This window comes from Salvia hispanica, chromosome 6 (genome assembly GCF_029641045.1).
Source record: "Salvia hispanica isolate PSC_SH4W2 chromosome 6, Shi_PSC_v1, whole genome shotgun sequence".
Classification (NCBI taxonomy): Eukaryota; Viridiplantae; Streptophyta; class Magnoliopsida; order Lamiales; family Lamiaceae; genus Salvia; species Salvia hispanica.
This window is the reverse complement of record NC_142697.1, coordinates 37,005,757-37,023,454: the sequence shown is the minus strand read 5'-3', so window position 1 is coordinate 37,023,454 and position 17,698 is coordinate 37,005,757. Positions and strand designations below refer to the sequence as shown.

Genomic DNA, 17,698 nt, shown 5'->3' with positions numbered 1-17,698 from the left:
TGAGTGTATTTAGATAAATTGGGGCTACAATATCATCCTTGGTAGTATTTCACTATTTTATTGTGCTATGATCGTAGGTTTTGGGAAATAAAGGCAATGCAAATAACATTGGAAATTCATGTAAATTATTATGTAGTGTATAAATTCAAGTACAAATGGCAACAAAAAAAAAAAAACTCTAAGTTTGGTCAAATTCTGATCTATTCCGTAACTTTCAAAAAGGGTCAATTATATCATAACTTTGATATTTTTCTCAATCCGATCTATCCTACAATTTTTAAAAAGAGAATGAAGCACTATTAAATATGTTGAGGGTGGTATATTTGAAATGATTCAACATGGCCCAGCTTGGCTGCTTTTCCAATCTCATAAAACAGAAAACTAACAGATAGAATCAAGTTCCACTCCAGTTTGGAAGTAAAAAATCTCCATTATATACAGTATAAATAATCAGTATATTGTTGAAACTGTCCTGTCAATATTAGCTTCACAAGAAATTATAGAGCTGTATGTGTGTGTTTGCAATTATGCATGTGTGACCACCCAGCTACCATTCCAAAACCTTCAAGCCAAGTCCTCTTCATCTTCGAGGGAGTGTTTACGCGCCCCAAGGTCAAGCTTAAGGCTCTCTGGCAGAGGTGGTGTTCTACCCCGATGGAACAAGACAGCAAGAGCCCTGTTCTTTTGGCAAAGATCAAACACCTGCAACCAAATCATGTTTAATATTGAAAATGCATACAGTGTAGAGTTCGGTTCGACATAGATGCTTACTGATGAAGCTTCTATCTCTGCAACACCTTCACAAGCTTGCCCTCCTCCCTGAAGCAGATCACAGTACCTTGCAGCTTCATTTTGATCTTCGAATACCTTTGGTTAAGCAGATAGTTTTTAGAAGTCAAGTACCATATTCAGAAAATCGACTGATTTGAAAACTAGATAATGGGGATATTATTCTCTAGTTTTGATTTGGGGGAACCAAGACCCTGATTTCTTTTGTGGGTGTTTGGTAGTAACTTTTTGTTGATTTTCTTCCTAAATTTGGGTTTGGACTCCCCCATTTGGGCGTGTTCGTAGACAGTCCAGACCTTAAGTTAACTTTCCGCTTAGATCATCTGGCTTTCCTTTAGAAACAGAACTATCCAGCTGCAGATTCTCCGCATAAATAAGGGAATAACACAAAATCCCATCCACAAAAAATATACTGCACTCTATTAGAAATTAAGAACACTATGATGCTTAAGCATAAAAATGGTCAAGTTTGAGGCACTTCAATTCTCACAGTCTCTCAACTATTCCTATATTATAGCCAACTCTTCAGACTTCCAAGTGCCGTATTGTTTCTAATGTCCTAATGAATTAAGCTTCGAACGAAACAGGACATAGGAACGATAAGTAAAGTGACTTTACCAGAACACCCTCCCGAACATCCTCAACAAGCATCTGAAATTTGGTGCTGGTTCCTGGCTGCTTTGACTTGTTTTGCTTCTTCCCTCCTTTACAAAACAAAAGTCCAAGCTCTTTCTCGACTTCACTGCATAAAAAATAATCCCTGAGGAACACTGAAGGAAGTAGTGATGCAGAGCAAACACATGGAAATTAAAACCTAAATCACCTGCGGTTTCTTCGAGTTTTCATTGTGCATAGTTGGTTTTCTTGGTGAGTCAGCACATAGACAGATTTCGAGGACTCTTGCCAAGGATTTGCCTCCAATACTGCGCATATATATGACATTGAGAGACAAAGTTTGCACTTATGCAGACAAAGTCAAAACAGAGTCATAAAAGGGACTGTAGTTGTAACTAGAACCTAGTCGGGTGAAATTTTGTCTGTATACGAGTTCACAATCTAAGCACCATATAAAACCTTGGATCATGCTTGTCAACCTAGAGAGAAGAAGATGAAGATTTCCTATATCTAGCAGAACTAAGTTGCATTTATCCAAAGATAATGAGGATCTTAGTCATATGACTCATATCGTTAATTGTTCCTAATCAGCTATAACCAAGATGATCAATATTGATAATCAGGGACAGAGATTTCATAGTTTATGTATTCAAACAGCTACAACAAATAGTAATCAAACACGCATTCAACGAGTCAAAGTGCTGTTCGGATGAGCTAGCTAAAGAGGAGTATATACTCAACTTAATCATCTCTAACAATTGCTAATTACAACATGATGCGAAATTTATTACTATAAAAAAAACAAAAGCAGCAACAGATAAAAGGCACAAACAAACAAACAATCACAATAGCTAAAGCAAAAAATTCAGCAACATTAGCAAACTGACCATCGTAGCTACTGCTATCGAAACTTTGCTGGAGATGGCGACGCATAACATAAGCGCGCGAGGAGACCTGCTTGACAAACTCATCGGAAGTTCCAGGGATCGTACCGTCCATCCGCAGCGCTCTCTCCAGGTCCTCATCTCGCCGTTGATTTCCCCCTTCCTGATCAGCTTCCCCGCCCGATTTAGAGTAAATTCGCATGCTGTGATGTCTTCCGCGAAAATCATAAGGCGATCCAAATCCGCCAATTGATTTTCTGCATGTGAACGATACAGCCTTGGGCCACCGGCGGTTGCAGCGGAGCGGCGGCACGATAGATGGCGATACAGAAGACAGAGAATCCATAATTGAGGGTATCGCGCTTCGTAACTCTGTACAAATTTCTGTGTATGTATATATACGGTGGCGGAAATCTGTAGAAATAGTGGAGCTCCGAGAATTAGATTGGAAGAAATGGAGTTTGGAGATTCATGTTTTCCGTAGATATTTTTGGGTCTGCTTGGAGTCGGGTCGGGTAGGTGCAAACAACAAATGGAAATTGGACACGGCTCAGGAGTCAAAGTCCACGTGTAGCCGCACTCCGTCGATCATGGAAAATATAAGGGCAAAAAAGTAATTATGCTACTTCCTCTGTCCAAAAAAAATAGATCACGTACGAGTTTTAATGTAAAATTGGTAAAGCAAGAGAGAAGAGGAGAAAAAGTAGGTAAAGTAAGAGAGACAGGGAGAAAAACGGGTAAAGTAGGAAAAATATGAGAGATAAACTTTCCATTTTAAGAAAGTGATCTATTTTTTGTCTCAAAATGACAAAAGTGATATATTGTTTGTGGATGGAGGGAGTATTTTATTTTGCGAGAATTATGGAGCGAGCCGCGCTTATTTGTTTATTATTCAATTTGAAGCATAATGATAAATAAATAAAATTATTGAAATAATTAGTATCGTCTCCAAATCGAACAAGGAAACATTGTCGTCGTCACAGACGACCACACAATTTGTTACGTTTGAGAAAATTAATGAGACGTGTGCAATGTATACTCTATATCTTATGAGCTACAACTGTAACCAAGATTATTTTGTGATTTATTTATGAGATAACTGATTTTAGTTACATAGTCTTATATTAATTGACTCGAAAAATGCAGATATAGCCCTGTGATAATCGATTCAAAAATCTATCCGACAATTTCATTGCTCTTAGTATTTCTTTATTAAAGGAAATACCACTTTATGTCCCAAATGTTTAGCGGGTTTTCAGCTCCCAAATTAATACTGTATGTCTGTATCACATTTAACTTGCACAAAATATCAAAAAATATTAGGTAGATATAACTTGTTGTAAAGCAACAAAACAAAAAAAAAACTTGTTGTAAGCGACAGGCGTTGGAAAGTTGAGAAGACATGTAACATATAAATCTCATATTCTAAACTCATGATAATTTCTTTTTGTAAAATTGATGTAACAAATATAACCAACTGATCCTGCAAAGAAACAAAACGGCGAAGCAAGCTATATATACAGAGGCTGTTGATGAGTTGTTTGTTCCTGCTTCTTTTTGCAGCAGCAAGGTCGAAACTGACACATCTGCAACATGAATACACAATCTTGCATTACTCAATGCAACCACTCTCGAACGAAAATAAGGTGGCTGAAAGGAAGATCGGTCAATACCTGCACTTCCGAGCTCCTCAAGGCCGTATGAACGATAATGTAACCCGAATAGCAAAAGAAACAAATGCCAGAGGAAAACGGTGCAGACTATCCATGACTGGTGAGGGGTCGGGATGGTGAGCTACAAACTGGCTCATGCATCATCGAGAAGCGAAATCCTTCAGCACGTGTTCGACCTCTTCTACGACCCCTAGCCTACGGAACCATTGCACCAGTAAACTTGAAGACTCCTTTCCTAGCATCACATTGTCTCTTTCCAACTCTATCAGCAGATCCAATGCCTCTTTCACTCTGTTCTCCTTCTCGTAAGCGGCCAGCACCAAGGCTGTGCATTTGTCATTAGGCTCCAGATCAGATTTCCTCATATTCTCAAATGCAATACGAGCTTCACGGGTTTTCCCTGATGCAACGTACGCATTTATGAGAAGCCCACATACCTTGGCGTCGGGGATGATGCCAGCAACTTGGATAGCATCGAAGACCCTCTGAGAGCCTTGGCTGTCGCCTAGCATCGAGTAGGCTCTCAGCAGCGCCTTGTACACTTCTCGAGGTGCATAGATTTGTCGGGCTTCCATTTCTCGCAGTGAGCTCTCTGCTGAGGTTAGTTTCCCAGCTCTGATGTAGGCCATCACAATGGAGCCATACGATCTCTTGTCCAGTAGCACGCCAAGCAACTTCATCTCTTCAAATGTGTCTTCCGCCATCTTGAGATTACCGGCCTTGCTGTACATGTGCACTAGAGCAGTTAGAGTTACCTGATCACACATAAGACCACGGCTCTTCATGGCCTCCAAAGCGCGTTCAGCTTCTCCCAACTTGTCTTGCTTTGCATAACCATGAATGATCTTGGTATAATCACGAATGTTAGCTTCAAAAGATTCTTCTGTAAGGGCATATTCAGCAATCTAAGAAATAAGAAACAGAGTTGGATTAAAACTTGTTACTACTTCACCTCAAAGAAAAAGTGAAGTGAGTTCTGAAAATTATGTATAGAAGCAAGAGTGTGTCAAGCAGTGGAAGATCAGAGTATTGGAATATGGAGGTGACGCTCCTATTAAGTCTTCCTCGTCCCAACAGGAGCAAAACAAGAACTATAACTACCCATCCCCTCAAAATCTGGTTATTATGTTCCTTGTTACAACAACACGCTCTTCCTCAATGTAGAGGGGAAGGGCCAACGGGGAGTAAATCCGATTCACAACTTCAGATGAGGAAACCAAGAATTATAACTACCGATCCCCTCAAACTCCGTCCATGGTGGGTAGCTACGTCTTCTCCAAATACCGAGCTGCCTAAACTATGAGATTCACTAATGATATTCATCATCAAAGTGTGTATGCTCTCCTAAGCCATATAGAATTAACATGAGCTATCATTCAAACAAACTGGAAATTGTGGACAACTCTAACCTCACAATACACATTCAATCAAGCTTCACATTCAACCAGCATCCAATACACATTTCCAACCAAGACAAGAAAAACAACATCACGTCAAAATCCTCACAACAGAAAAATATCAATCTTAAACAATTCAGGAAGGCTTCAGTGCATAGAAACAATCCGGAAAAAGGAAATACCAAACCTCAAAATAGAGGAAATGATTCAAGCGCTCCAATTCTTTAAGAACAGCAAGCCAATCAGCTCTCTGCGGCTTCGTGCTCCTCACCCAAGCCGCCAGCATTCGAGGGACGCATCCATTTTCAGTTGAGAAGCAAATGATATGTTTCATCAACGCCTTGCACCGATTCGTCATCTTCGGCGGCAATTGAGAGATAGCAAGCTTCTGCGCATCGCTCAACTTGGGGCTCGCCCTAGCCCGATTAAGCGCCGGCCTCTCCATCTCTCTAACTCCATTTCCACTATCTCCGCCGACATTTATTCGATTGGAAAGCAGAAACTTGTGCGAATGGGGTTTCCGAATTCCGAATGCTGAGTTGTGAAGCAAAATTGAAGTTTTGTAGCTTAATGTGCAGATAGGGCTGGGCGTGAAGGATAATTTTGGCGCGAGATAAGCCATCGTTGAGGGTTGTTACATGGATTTGGAATTCATTGATAGGGGCTCTGGGGAAGTTGAATTCATTCATTTAGTGATAAACACCAAATTTTACTAGGGATTTTGACTTCGCAGATTCTTCTCTTTTTTTTCTTTTTCTTTCTAAATCTATCATCGTTTTAGTTTTCAGTTTTTCTTATTTTTAGAATTAGTGCAATTTTAGTAAGGAAATGACTAATAACATGAGCTTCAATACTTTGTTGGTAAAAACAATTAAAATAACACTTGAATTGCAATTACACTAGACAAGAAGAATTCAATTCTTCTTCCCAAACTCCAATATGTTTATAGATCATTTGGATCGGAGCGGATCTCGTACTCCACCTTTTCAACTCCATTCATACTCCACCTCTCACAACTTCATAAAATAATCACATCATTAGTTAATCATCATTTACATGTTATAAGATTATTTTATTAAATTGTGAGAGGTGGAATATAAAAAGTGATAGGGAGATCCACTCCGCATTTGGACATAAGAGAAAAACAAAAATGGAGTATCAACTAACTATTGAATTTTTTTATGAAGATCGATATATTTATATTTTTTTAGTTTTGTATTTAAATTTTACTACTCTCTCCGTCCATGAAAAATAATCTTATTTTTAAAATGGAAAGTTTATTTATTGTACTTTTCCATTCCTTTTTCTCGTAATTGATCTACTTTTTTTCACTATCTTTCTCATTTTACCCACGTTTCCTCTTCATCTCTCTTATTTTACCAATTTATCATTAAAACTCGTATTGTCCACAGATGAAACTATTTTTTTTTTTGGACGGAAGAAGTATACGAATCTTCTACTATTTAGATTAATAATTACCACTCCCTCCGTTCTGCAGCAGTGGAAAGGTTTTTTACTGCATGCGATTTGTGAAATATTGTGTGAAACAAGTTAAGTAAATGAAGAAAAAAATAAATAAATAAAAAAGGTAAAAATGGTAAAATAAGAGAGAAAAAATGTGTTGACTTTTGCTTAAAAAGAATATGATTGTATTTAAACGGAACCTACTAAAAGTTAGAAGGACTCCACCACGGCAGAAAGGAGGAAATAGTTTTTAATAAAATAATAAAATAATTGAAATATAGACGAGATAATAATGAATAATTGATTATATATTACGCAACAATAGGCCCATTATGGCCCAGAAAGTGGAAAGCCCGTGAGTAGCCAATCACATCAAATTCAAATAGGCCCAATCATCTAATACAATTATCATCACATTGATTGTAGTTAGGCCATACTTATATCATCAAATTTTTTCATTATACTATACTTTTTGTTGTCTCCTTATTGGCGATTATGCCATGTTAATGAATAATTACATAGTTCAATATTTTGTTTGCTTGGAAAATTAAAGCACTCGAGATAGTTATATTTCAATGGCAATTATTTAAAATTCCGTATTACTAAAATTTAACTTGTATGGCAAAAGAATTTCTAATTAAAATATAATCACGTCAAATGTATCCACACACAAAAAAAAATACCGCATATACATATACATGCATTTGGATTTTTGCGTTTTGTTTATTTGATTTTATAGCATTTTTTATTATTCTAAAAATGCTCCTCAAGAAAAAACATATTTTAAGCAGGCGCATTGTGGTCCATCTCTACTAGTTGTAGTATTTTAATACTCCCTCTGTCCCGCTTCAGCAGTCCCATTGACTTTTCTGCCCTCTTTTTATAAAAATGATAAAAAATAGTTAAAGTGGAGAAATGGTAAGATAAGAGAGACAATAATGTAGATAAGACTCTTCTCTATATTATTCTCTCTCTTAATTTATCATTTCTCCCCTTTAACTATTTTTTATCATTTTTACAAAAAGATGGCAGAAAAGTCAATGGGACTGCTAAAGCGCGACGGGGCGCGACGGAGGGAGAACTATAATTTGTACCAACTTATACTAATATGGGTAAATATTTTAATCATTAAAGAAATTAAAATGGCGTCCATATTTCAGAGCACGAGAATGAACATGTTGATAAAAGCTGAAGCAAAAAAGTGGCTGAAAGCAGAAAGTAGGACATATATTTGAGGAGTAAAACTGAAAACAGCGCACTGTTGTAGACTACCTATATCTATTTATCAGATAAATGTAAAGAAAAAATACTACTAGCAAAATAAATATTCAAATAGTCCGATAACATTAACTTTCTAAACCCCCAAAAAGATTTAAAGGGAAAATAGAGAATTGACTTATTTGAATGATCCTAGCTCTAGACCTTTTACTTTGTTTTGTCATCATGATTATTGATGATGTGTCAAAGGTGGTTCGGCGCCATAAATTGCTTCCATTTTATGATGGATTATTCATTGAATATATATTCTCTCTGTTCACAAAGCATGAGTATTTTTCATAAAGTGGTTGAATATTGAATATATATTCTCTTTGTTCATAAAGTATGAGTATATTTTTTGTTGATATACTACTACATAAGATGACTGTTATATTTCGTTAATATTCTTTCAATTGAATAAAGGAAGTAGATTTTTTTTGCCCCAAAACGGTCCAATCCAATTTAATTGTAAATGAAAGCATTTTGGTAACTGTTTGGACTAGTGAAATTATGTCCCGAAGCCTAGTTGGTCATTTTGATAGCACAACCCGGACCCTCCCACCATTAATTTTAATTAAAATAAGGAATTTATCTAATTCATATGATTATTTAATCTAAAATAATCTTAAAATAACCTTTCTGTTTTTCCCCATTTTGAATTAAAACAATCTAAAATTAATATATGGGCTCTCTAAACATAACCTTCATATTTAATTATTTGATTATACACCAAGATTTAGTTAGGCATTTCAATCACGACCTACAATAATTTGTATTCTAAATATATTTTGCAGGCGTCGATATATATACGAAACAAAATCAAACAAGAAGATCCAAACAAGTCCAAAAGGGTCGGCTTCCAAGTTTTTCCATTTGACCAAAGTTGAAAATTCTCGTGAAGTAAATTATAAATATGAAGTAATAACCATTACTATTGTATTCATAATACTTATCTCTTATATGAAAAAATATGAATAGTACCTACTCATTAATCACAATTTATTATAAGGTGATAGCCATTCTTATCTATTAATATTATTAAATTATTTATTATGTAATCATCTTTACTAACTTTTATCTTGATTATATTCTCTTCGTCCCTTAAATTTTATCATAATTTGACTGTGTACCAATTCCTAAAAATACAATAGTAGAAATTAAGTTAAAATTTTTTGAAAAATATGAGATCCACTGTTAAAAATAATAAAAGTGAAAAAATGGCAATATTTGAGGACAGATAAAAATAAGTGACGAATTTTTAAAGACGAAATAGTACATTGTTTTTAAATGAGTAGCATATAACTCCCAATTTATATGATTCCTGTATGAGAGTAAAGTTATATACGCATTGAATAATTTGAATTTGATTTATATGTAGCAAGAATCTATTCATATTAATCCTTGCCCAAAAATCTCAAATTCAACTAATCTTTCTTGTCCTAAACATCAACGCCCTCAAAACCCTCATCTCATCCTTTAAAATTGCTTAAAAATAATCGTGAATTCGGCAAAACAACGATAATGACAACCACGACGGTTATTACGATGTTCATTGAATATAATGATGATTAAACAAAATATCATATTTCTTACTTCCCTTTTTACTAAATATTCTAATAGTTTAGCTTGGTAGTAGTTAATATGGAATGATCAGATGCAAGTTCAATCAAAATCAAGATTATTATAAGTCATTTGAGAAAGCATAAAAGCATACACCAAAAAGCTCAATTCTTGACTTCAAAGACAAAAAGGCCAAAGATTATACTACTAATATTTATTTCAAGGTCAAAAAGAAACATAGACAATATAACTACAAACAATAAAGACTCCTATGTTTTGATGCAAAACCTACACAGTTTCACCCATAGAATGAATAATGCTCTCATCAAAATATAATCTTTTTCAAATGGGTATCATCAAAATCAATTATTTTTTAAAAGGGCATCATAAAAAATCTAATCGTGATTAGAAACAAGAAACTCCGTTGTTGTTTTTTTATTAAAAAAATCACATTTTTCTGTTTTTGACAAAGGTGAAAAAATGGCCCACCTTTTACCTCCTGACCATTAGCATTTCCCAGTATCTTTAAAACCACTGACCAGCAAAAGTAGAGAGCAAAATAAACTCTCAGTCTGTCTGCTCTCTTTATCTCTCTCTCTCTAGAGGGAAAAGGAATTAACTTAACCATTAATTGCTGCTTCTGTTTCATGAATATAGGCCCTTCTGCTGACTCCTTTAGCTCTCTCCCTCTCAAACAAGTCATGGAAGAAGAAGATGAATCCAATACCAGCACCAAATGCACTCCCAAAACTATGAGTTTTAGAGAGAGGGGAGAGAGAGCTTACACCTATCACCACCACCGCCACCACCACCTGTTGCAGAATTCATACAGCTTTGGCTATGGCTTTGGATTTGGCTACCAAAATCAATACCAAAATTTCCCTGCTTTGCTCCCTCTGCCTCCAACCATACCTCTGCAGCTCACAGCTTTCCCTCAAAATCACACCTTTGGACACAAATCCAATCTTCGGAGAGGTCTATGTAGCCCTGCTCTTGCAACTTCCTCGGATTACCATGTTCAAGATTTCTCTGCAGGTAAAAAAATGAAAAAAAAATAAAATCACACAGGTTTCAGTTAAAACCCTTTTCTTGTTTTGGTTTTCTTGAATATGGGGTTTTTTCAATCTTTGTCTTTGTTATGTCTGGGTACTATTTCGTATTGCATGTTTGGTTGTAGCATGTTAAATCATTCTGCGCTCACTGCTCAGCAAACAAATTAAAAAAGGAATCTTGGTGGTTAGTTCAACCTTAAAGACCTCATTTTTCAAATGCTGTATATATTCTTGAATTCTAAATGTCTTATCACTACTATTGCAGTGTTTTTGTGACTAAACAATCATTATGACAAAAAAAAATTGGTACTATGTGAATGGATATATTGGCGTAGTTGATGATTGATGCTATAGTTTTTGCTAGAGTTTTTGTAAATAAATTGATGATTGATTATATAGTTATTGCTTAAGTTGTGGGAGACTTTTTGTTATTTAGGTAAAAGAGAAATCAAAAATCCAGTTAGCATGCCTTATAACAGGAAGGAAAATGGGAGAAAGAAATCAGATTCTAAGGCTATGTCATATGCAATAGCAAGAAGGCCAGACTCTGGTGGGGTGGAAGGGAGAGTTGTCACTCTTCTTGCTAACCATTTCCTAGTCAAATTCAGCCCGTCCCACCGTGTTTTCCATTACGATGTTGAGATATCTCCGAGTCCCTCAAAGGACATTGCGCGTAGAATCAAGAAGAAGCTGGTTGAGGAGCATCCAAGCCTCTTATCTGGTGCTCTCCCTGTATATGATGGCCGGAGGACTCTATACAGCCCTGTTGAGTTCCAAGACGATAGGCTCGAGTTCTTCATCAGCCTCCCGGTATCTATAGCTAAAACTTCTGTGGAAGAAGTGGTGGACTTGTCACAGAAAAAGCAGGAGCATAAGATCTTTCGAGTAAATATCAAGCTCGTGTCGAAGTTGGATGGGAAAGTTCTGAGCAGCTATTTGGATAGCAAAGGAGATGATGCCACACCTCTCCCTCAGGAGTACATCCATGCTCTTGATGTGGTGCTGAGGGAGGGGCCGACGGATAAGTGCATTGCCTCAGGGAGGTCGTTCTACTCTCGTTTGATGGGAGGGGCGAAGGAGATCGGGGGAGGAGCCATTGCATATAGAGGGTTCTTTCAGAGCCTGAGGCCAACACAGCAAGGTCTTGCCCTCAATGTGGATTTCTCTGTGACAGCTTTCCACGAGAGCATCGGAGTGATCCCTTACTTGCAGAAACGGTTCGACTTCATGCACGACGTCTGCCAAACAAAGGCAAGGTGCTTGACAGGCGAAGAGAGGAAGGAGGTCGAGAGGGCCCTTAAGAATATCCGGATCTTTGTCTGCCATAGAGAGACGGTGCAGAGATATCGAGTCCATAGCTTAACTGAGGAAGTTACTGAGAATCTATGGTTCCCTGATAGAGATGGTTCAAGTTTGAGGCTTTTACATTATTTCAAAGATCACTATGATTATGATGTGCAGTATAGAAATCTGCCATGTTTGCAGATTAGTAGGAGGAAGCCTTGCTATCTACCTATGGAGCTTTGTGTGATCTGTGAAGGGCAGAAGTTTTTCGGGAAGCTCTCGGATGATCAGACCGCGAAGCTCCTCAAAATGGGCTGCCAACGGCCGTTACAACGCAAGGCTATCATCGATGGAGTCATGCATGGGCCAGCCGGACCAACAAGGTAGTGTAGATCTTCGATTTTTTTTGCCTTCTTTGATGAAAGATTGTGCGTTTTTCATGAGGTTGTCCGTTTATCGACAGTGGGAGCATGGCGAACGAGTTCAAGCTGCATGTGGCTAGAGAGATGACACAGTTGAAAGGGAGAATCCTTTACCCTCCGAAGCTCAAGCTCGGACACAGTGGCCATGTGAGGAATCTGACCCCATCGCGCCACGACCGTCAATGGAACCTCCTAGACAGCCACGTCTTCGAGGGCACGTGCGTGAAGAGGTGGGCGATCATAAGCTTTGGCGGCTCGACTGATCAGAAATCCGGCATCCCAAGATTTATAAACCAGCTATGCCAAAGATGTGAACAGTTGGGAATTTTCCTAAACAAGAGCACTGTGATTAGCCCTCTCTTTGAGCCAATGCATGTCCTTGCAAATGCCAAAGTGTTGGAATCAAAGCTGAGGAAGATTCACAAGGCTGCCTTCAACAATCTGCAGCTCCTTATATGTGTGATGGAGAGGAAGCACAAGGGATACGCCGACTTGAAACGGATCGCTGAGACGAGCATCGGTGTATTGAGCCAGTGCTGCCTCTACTCGAATCTTGGCAGGCCGAGCTCGCAGTTCCTCGCCAACATAGCCCTCAAGATCAATGCCAAAGTCGGGGGTTGCACGGTCGCGTTGTACAACTCGTTGCCTTGCCAAATGCCGAGGCTCTTCAAGCACGACGAGCCAGTCATCTTCATGGGAGCCGATGTGACTCACCCCCACCCGTTGGACGACAGCAGCCCCTCCGTTGCTGCGGTCGTGGGAAGCGTGAACTGGCCGGCCGCGAATAAGTACGCATCGCGGATGAGATCACAAACGCACCGGCAAGAGATCATCCAAGATTTGGCCTCAATGGTTAAGGAGATATTGGATGACTTCTATGAAGAGCTCTCCCAACTCCCGAGGCGAATCGTGTTCTTCCGAGATGGGGTGAGCGAGACGCAGTTCAACAAGGTGCTCCACGACGAGCTAGAGGCGATACGGCGTGCCTGCTCGAAGTTCCCGGCCTACGACCCACCGATCACGTTTTTTGTGGTACAAAAGCGGCACCACACGCGTCTCTTCCCGTGTGAGGGAGCCGATCCGTCTCAATCCAACGACGAGAACGTTCATCCGGGGACGGTCGTGGACACAGTGATCACGCACCCCCGGGAGTTCGACTTCTACCTCTGCAGCCACTGGGGCGTGAAGGGGACGAGCCGACCGATACACTACCACGTGTTGTGGGACGAGAGCGGCTTCTCGTCCGATGAAGCACAGAAATTGGTTTATAACCTATGCTACACCTTTGTGAGGTGCACTAAGCCTATCTCGTTGGTTCCGCCGGCCTACTATGCGCACCTTGCAGCGTACAGGGGCCGGCTGTACCTCGAGCGCTCGGATTCAGGAACTACGAGCTCGACGAGCCCCACCGTGTCGCGGTCGGCCCCGCCGCAGGCAATGCCCTTGCCTAAACTTAGTGATAATATTAGGAAGCTAATGTTTTACTGCTGATTTTGGCGGGAAAATCGGAAACAAAATTAGGTCTGATTTACACCTTAATGATGATGATGCGTTATAGTGTCATTCATCACAGACCTATTCTTACTGATCTTATACTATCTTTTCTTCTCATAGTTTGATCAGATTTCAATTTTCTACTATGTTGGTGTAATGTTTGCTAATACTACATGATTAACAGATTTTGCAATTCTTGATTCAAAAGATTTTTTTTTAGTGTGTGTGATGATGTAAGAAGAGATTTTGTGGTAACACTTGCCAACAAAGCATGTTATGTTTGTAGTTGAAACATAACATGACAAAATTGAAAGCGTTGATGTTCCAAAAAGCAATTATAATGTTTGATGAAATTATCAAGGATGGTTCTATGTGGATAATTGCTATCCTATCAAAGCTACATCCACGCCGCAATATTAGAGATAAATCGAATTGATATGATTTTTATAGAGGGGTAAATTTGAATTTAGTTGAATCCAAAACATTTGAATTGATTGGATTCAAAATGACAAGATTGCATTATAGGGAGGAGTACTTGTAGTAGAAGAATATTGAGAGGATGAAATTACAATACTACCCTCCATGCAAAACATGGTAGATGTCAGTGAAAAAGATGGAAAGTTTGTATGTTAGTTGTATATGGATGGGTGATTTGGCATTTAGTGAGCAATAATGGTAGGGAGATGGATGGAACTAAAGCAAGCAATAGCATAATGGAGTTGACATGAATGGAGTTTATGGAGATCTGTCACTCAAATATTAAGCAGAAGGTCTCTACAAATTAGGTCTTCTTGAGGCAAAAGAATCCTTTTTGATAGCACCAGAAATTTTGAATAGTCACATAACTGCAGTCTGGAGGAGAGAGAGGATAACACAGAATGTGTCATTGGTTGAAGATGAAGACTGATCAGAATTGAAGAATGAACAGAGATAAAGTCACAAGAAAAAGTAGATCTGACTAAAAACCTCTCTGCCCTCATTTATACGCTCCATTTCTCATAAATTGACAACCCCATACATATAAGTACTAGTACTTTTTCTTTATTACATGGCTGTTAGTATTACACTATTACTATATCATGATAGCAATCAATTTTTTTAAATTATGAGTTTGAAATTTCGGACATAAAAGAGAGTTGTAAGTACAACATCTTGATTCAGTGAAAAACTTATTAACATGAAATTTGATGAATTTGGAGAAATGAGTAGTGAGCAAAGAAAAGATGAATATAGTTAAGTAGAGACAAAAGGCAAAAAAGAGAGAAGGAAATGGATGAATTCCCCTTTTGTCTATTGTCCAAAAATTGGTATGCTGCCCTCTCTCTTACTACCTTTTATTTGTATTCACTTATTATAGGTTTGTACAACTTATGTCTCTAGCTTTCTTATGTAATTTTACAGTATGCTCAGAGAACTCTGCAAATAAAAGGGGACCCAATTGTATGCAAACTTCAATTATAACCAGTATGGCAGTATGTCCTTGCTTTCATTCATTTTAACTTTACTCTATACCGAATATAGGTAGCCCAATAATAAATAACCAAGACTCAAATAATATACACCAATTAATATCCATAAATTATGTTGATCTAATGGTTATAAATCATTCCACACGAAAATACTACTACATATTATTAGTATAGTACATTTTTCTTAGTCGAATATATATAAGGTGGTTATGCACTCTATAAAAGTGAGTTTGTACAATTTTAGCATATTAAATCGGATTTTTTCCAGATTTTCATATATGTTTCGTTCATTTTCATATGGAGTAGTAGTACTGTATTTATAACAAGTGGTTCTCATTTATTGACATTTGAATTATATATATAGAGTCGTGTTAACCATAAATCCACCCTTAAAGATCGAACTAGAGATCAAATTAGGACCACTCATTTTTCTTAGTCTTATGGTTATGATTAATTTACAATTAATTTAATATTTTATTAAATAAAAACGTTTTTTTTATTTATTTTTATTTATTTTAGATTTTTTTTATTTTTTTATTTTTTTAAAATTTTTTATTTTTATTTTTAAAATTTTAATTTTTTTTAGTTTTTTTTTATTTGATAAAAACTTGCTGGAGTAAATAAGGAACTATATTCACTACATAATGAACTAAATGAATGTATGTTATGAACTTATTACTTCATTCAGTCGTGCTATTACTTCATTCTGTTGGTTTATTATTTCATTTATTCATGCTATGACTTCATTCTATTAGTTTATTACTCCATTCTGTTAGTTTATTACTTCATTCAGTCATGCTATTACTTTATTCCATTAGTTTATTACTTTATAATGTGTTATGACATAATTATCTTTTAGTTGGGTTTAAGGTTATTACTTCATTCCGTTAGTTTATTACTTCATTCAGTCATGCTATTACTTCATTCCGTTAGTTTATTACTTCATTCAGTCATGTTATTGTTATGAGCTTATTACTCCATTCAGCCGTGCTATTACTTCATTTCGTTAGTTTATTACTTCATTCAGTCATGTTATTGTTATGAGCTTATTACTTCATTCAGTCGTGCTATTACTTCATTCCGTTAGTTTATTACTTCTTTTATTCATGCTATTACTTCATTCTGTTAGTTTATTACTTCATTCCGTTAGTTTATTACTTCATTCAGTCATGTTATTACTTCATTCCATTAGTTTATTACTTCATAATGTGTTATGGCATAATTATCTTTCAGTTGAGTTTAGGGTTATTACTTCATTCTTTTAGTTTATCACTTCATTCAATCATGTTATTACTTCATTCTATTAGTTTAGTACTTCATTCCGTTAGTTTATTACTTCATTCAGTTATGTTATTACTTCATTTCATTAGTTTATTACTTCATTTTATTATTTTAATTACTTCATAATTATGACATAATTATCTTTCAGTTGAAGTAAATTCAGTATATAATGAATGCGAAAAATTACTTCATAACATAAATTCATTTAGTTCATTATGTAGTGAATATAGTTCATTATTTACTCCAACAAGTTTTTATCGAATAAACAAAAATTCTATAAAAAAAATTAAAAAATTTTAAAAAAATAAATTAAAAACGTTTTTATTTAATAAAATATTAAATTAATTCTAAATTAATCATAATCATAAGATAAAGAAAAATGAGTGGCCCAAATTTGGTCTCTAGTTCGGTCTTTAAAAATGGTTCGACATTGATCACAACTCACCATATATATATATATATAGGGTTTTAATCTATGAAGACCAGATTTAAATATAAAAACACATAACACAGTCACACGTAGGGCATTTTTAGGTCATAGTTAGTTTAATTTTAGGTAATGCTAACAAAGCATGACCTAAAATGATCTTAACATGACATAAACTCAAATCTTATAATATGACCTAAAACTACTTAATTATGACCTTCCGTGTTTTGGGTTAATTATTGGCCATTAGATCATCTAATCCTAGGGCCAAGATTTGGGCTGCATTTCTAGATTTAAATGCATTCTTATTTTGATCATCTCCATATATATATATATATATATATATATATATATATATATAAGGATATGAATACAGAGGAGTGATCAAGGTCTAACTAATTTTAAGTGTATAACTAGAGAATAAATCTCAGCCACTCATTATCTTAATCTAATGACTAAATTAAGTATTCATTTTCTATTAATAAATATTGCATGGGGGTAATTTGGGAAATCAACTTTGTTCATATTCTGACGTACACATCACATTCATGCATACTCTCTCTCTCTCTCTATACACGAAGGAGGTGGAGGGACACGAATCAACCTCCTCTCCGGCGACGCCCTCCTCCA

The 17,698-nt window shown here is 36.6% G+C and overlaps 3 protein-coding genes across 3 annotated transcripts; 1 reads left to right on the top strand and 2 right to left on the bottom strand.

Annotated features, from left to right (window-relative positions):
- Positions 1-410: 410 nt before the first annotated feature.
- LOC125205574 (plant/protein) lies at positions 411-2,774 on the bottom strand. Its single transcript, XM_048104604.2, has 5 exons — positions 2,292-2,774; positions 1,613-1,712; positions 1,408-1,531; positions 772-867; positions 411-702 (listed from the first exon to the last, which is right to left on the bottom strand). The coding sequence occupies exons 1-5, from the start codon at positions 2,632-2,634 to the stop codon at positions 565-567; spliced, it is 801 nt and encodes a 266-aa protein (XP_047960561.1). The 5' UTR covers positions 2,635-2,774; the 3' UTR covers positions 411-564.
- Positions 2,775-3,672: 898 nt separating this feature from the next.
- Positions 3,673-6,091, bottom strand: LOC125205571 (Tetratricopeptide repeat (TPR)-like superfamily protein). Its single transcript, XM_048104600.2, has 3 exons — positions 5,546-6,091; positions 3,962-4,866; positions 3,673-3,874 (listed from the first exon to the last, which is right to left on the bottom strand). Exons 1-2 carry the CDS (start codon positions 5,978-5,980, stop codon positions 4,102-4,104), a joined length of 1,200 nt encoding a protein of 399 aa, XP_047960557.1. The 5' UTR covers positions 5,981-6,091; the 3' UTR covers positions 3,673-3,874; positions 3,962-4,101.
- A 4,107-nt stretch (positions 6,092-10,198) lies between these two features.
- Positions 10,199-14,098, top strand: AGO7 (Argonaute family protein). The gene is made up of 3 exons (XM_048107248.2): positions 10,199-10,674; positions 11,128-12,358; positions 12,439-14,098. The coding sequence occupies exons 1-3, from the start codon at positions 10,287-10,289 to the stop codon at positions 13,886-13,888; spliced, it is 3,069 nt and encodes a 1,022-aa protein (XP_047963205.1). The 5' UTR covers positions 10,199-10,286; the 3' UTR covers positions 13,889-14,098.
- Positions 14,099-17,698: the final 3,600 nt, after the last annotated feature.

Bases quoted from the DNA above. Each gene is read 5' to 3' on its own strand.
- LOC125205574 (XM_048104604.2), bottom strand. From the start codon at position 2,634: ATGGATTCTCTGTCTTCTGTATCGCCATCTATCGTGCCGCCGCTCCGC. The intron at 1,713-2,291 runs GTCAGTTTGCTA...ATATATGCGCAG, and splicing joins CGATAGCAGTAGCTACGATG to TATTGGAGGCAAATCCTTGG. The intron at 868-1,407 runs GTAAAGTCACTT...GCTTAACCAAAG, and splicing joins ATGTTCGGGAGGGTGTTCTG to GTATTCGAAGATCAAAATGA.
- LOC125205571 (XM_048104600.2), bottom strand. From the start codon at position 5,980: ATGGCTTATCTCGCGCCAAAATTATCCTTCACGCCCAGCCCTATCTGC. The intron at 4,867-5,545 runs GTTTGGTATTTC...CTTATTTCTTAG, and splicing joins ATCATTTCCTCTATTTTGAG to ATTGCTGAATATGCCCTTAC.
- AGO7 (XM_048107248.2), top strand. From the start codon at position 10,287: ATGAATATAGGCCCTTCTGCTGACTCCTTTAGCTCTCTCCCTCTCAAA. The intron at 10,675-11,127 runs GTAAAAAAATGA...TTTGTTATTTAG, and splicing joins TGTTCAAGATTTCTCTGCAG to GTAAAAGAGAAATCAAAAAT. The intron at 12,359-12,438 runs GTAGTGTAGATC...GTTTATCGACAG, and splicing joins GGGCCAGCCGGACCAACAAG to TGGGAGCATGGCGAACGAGT.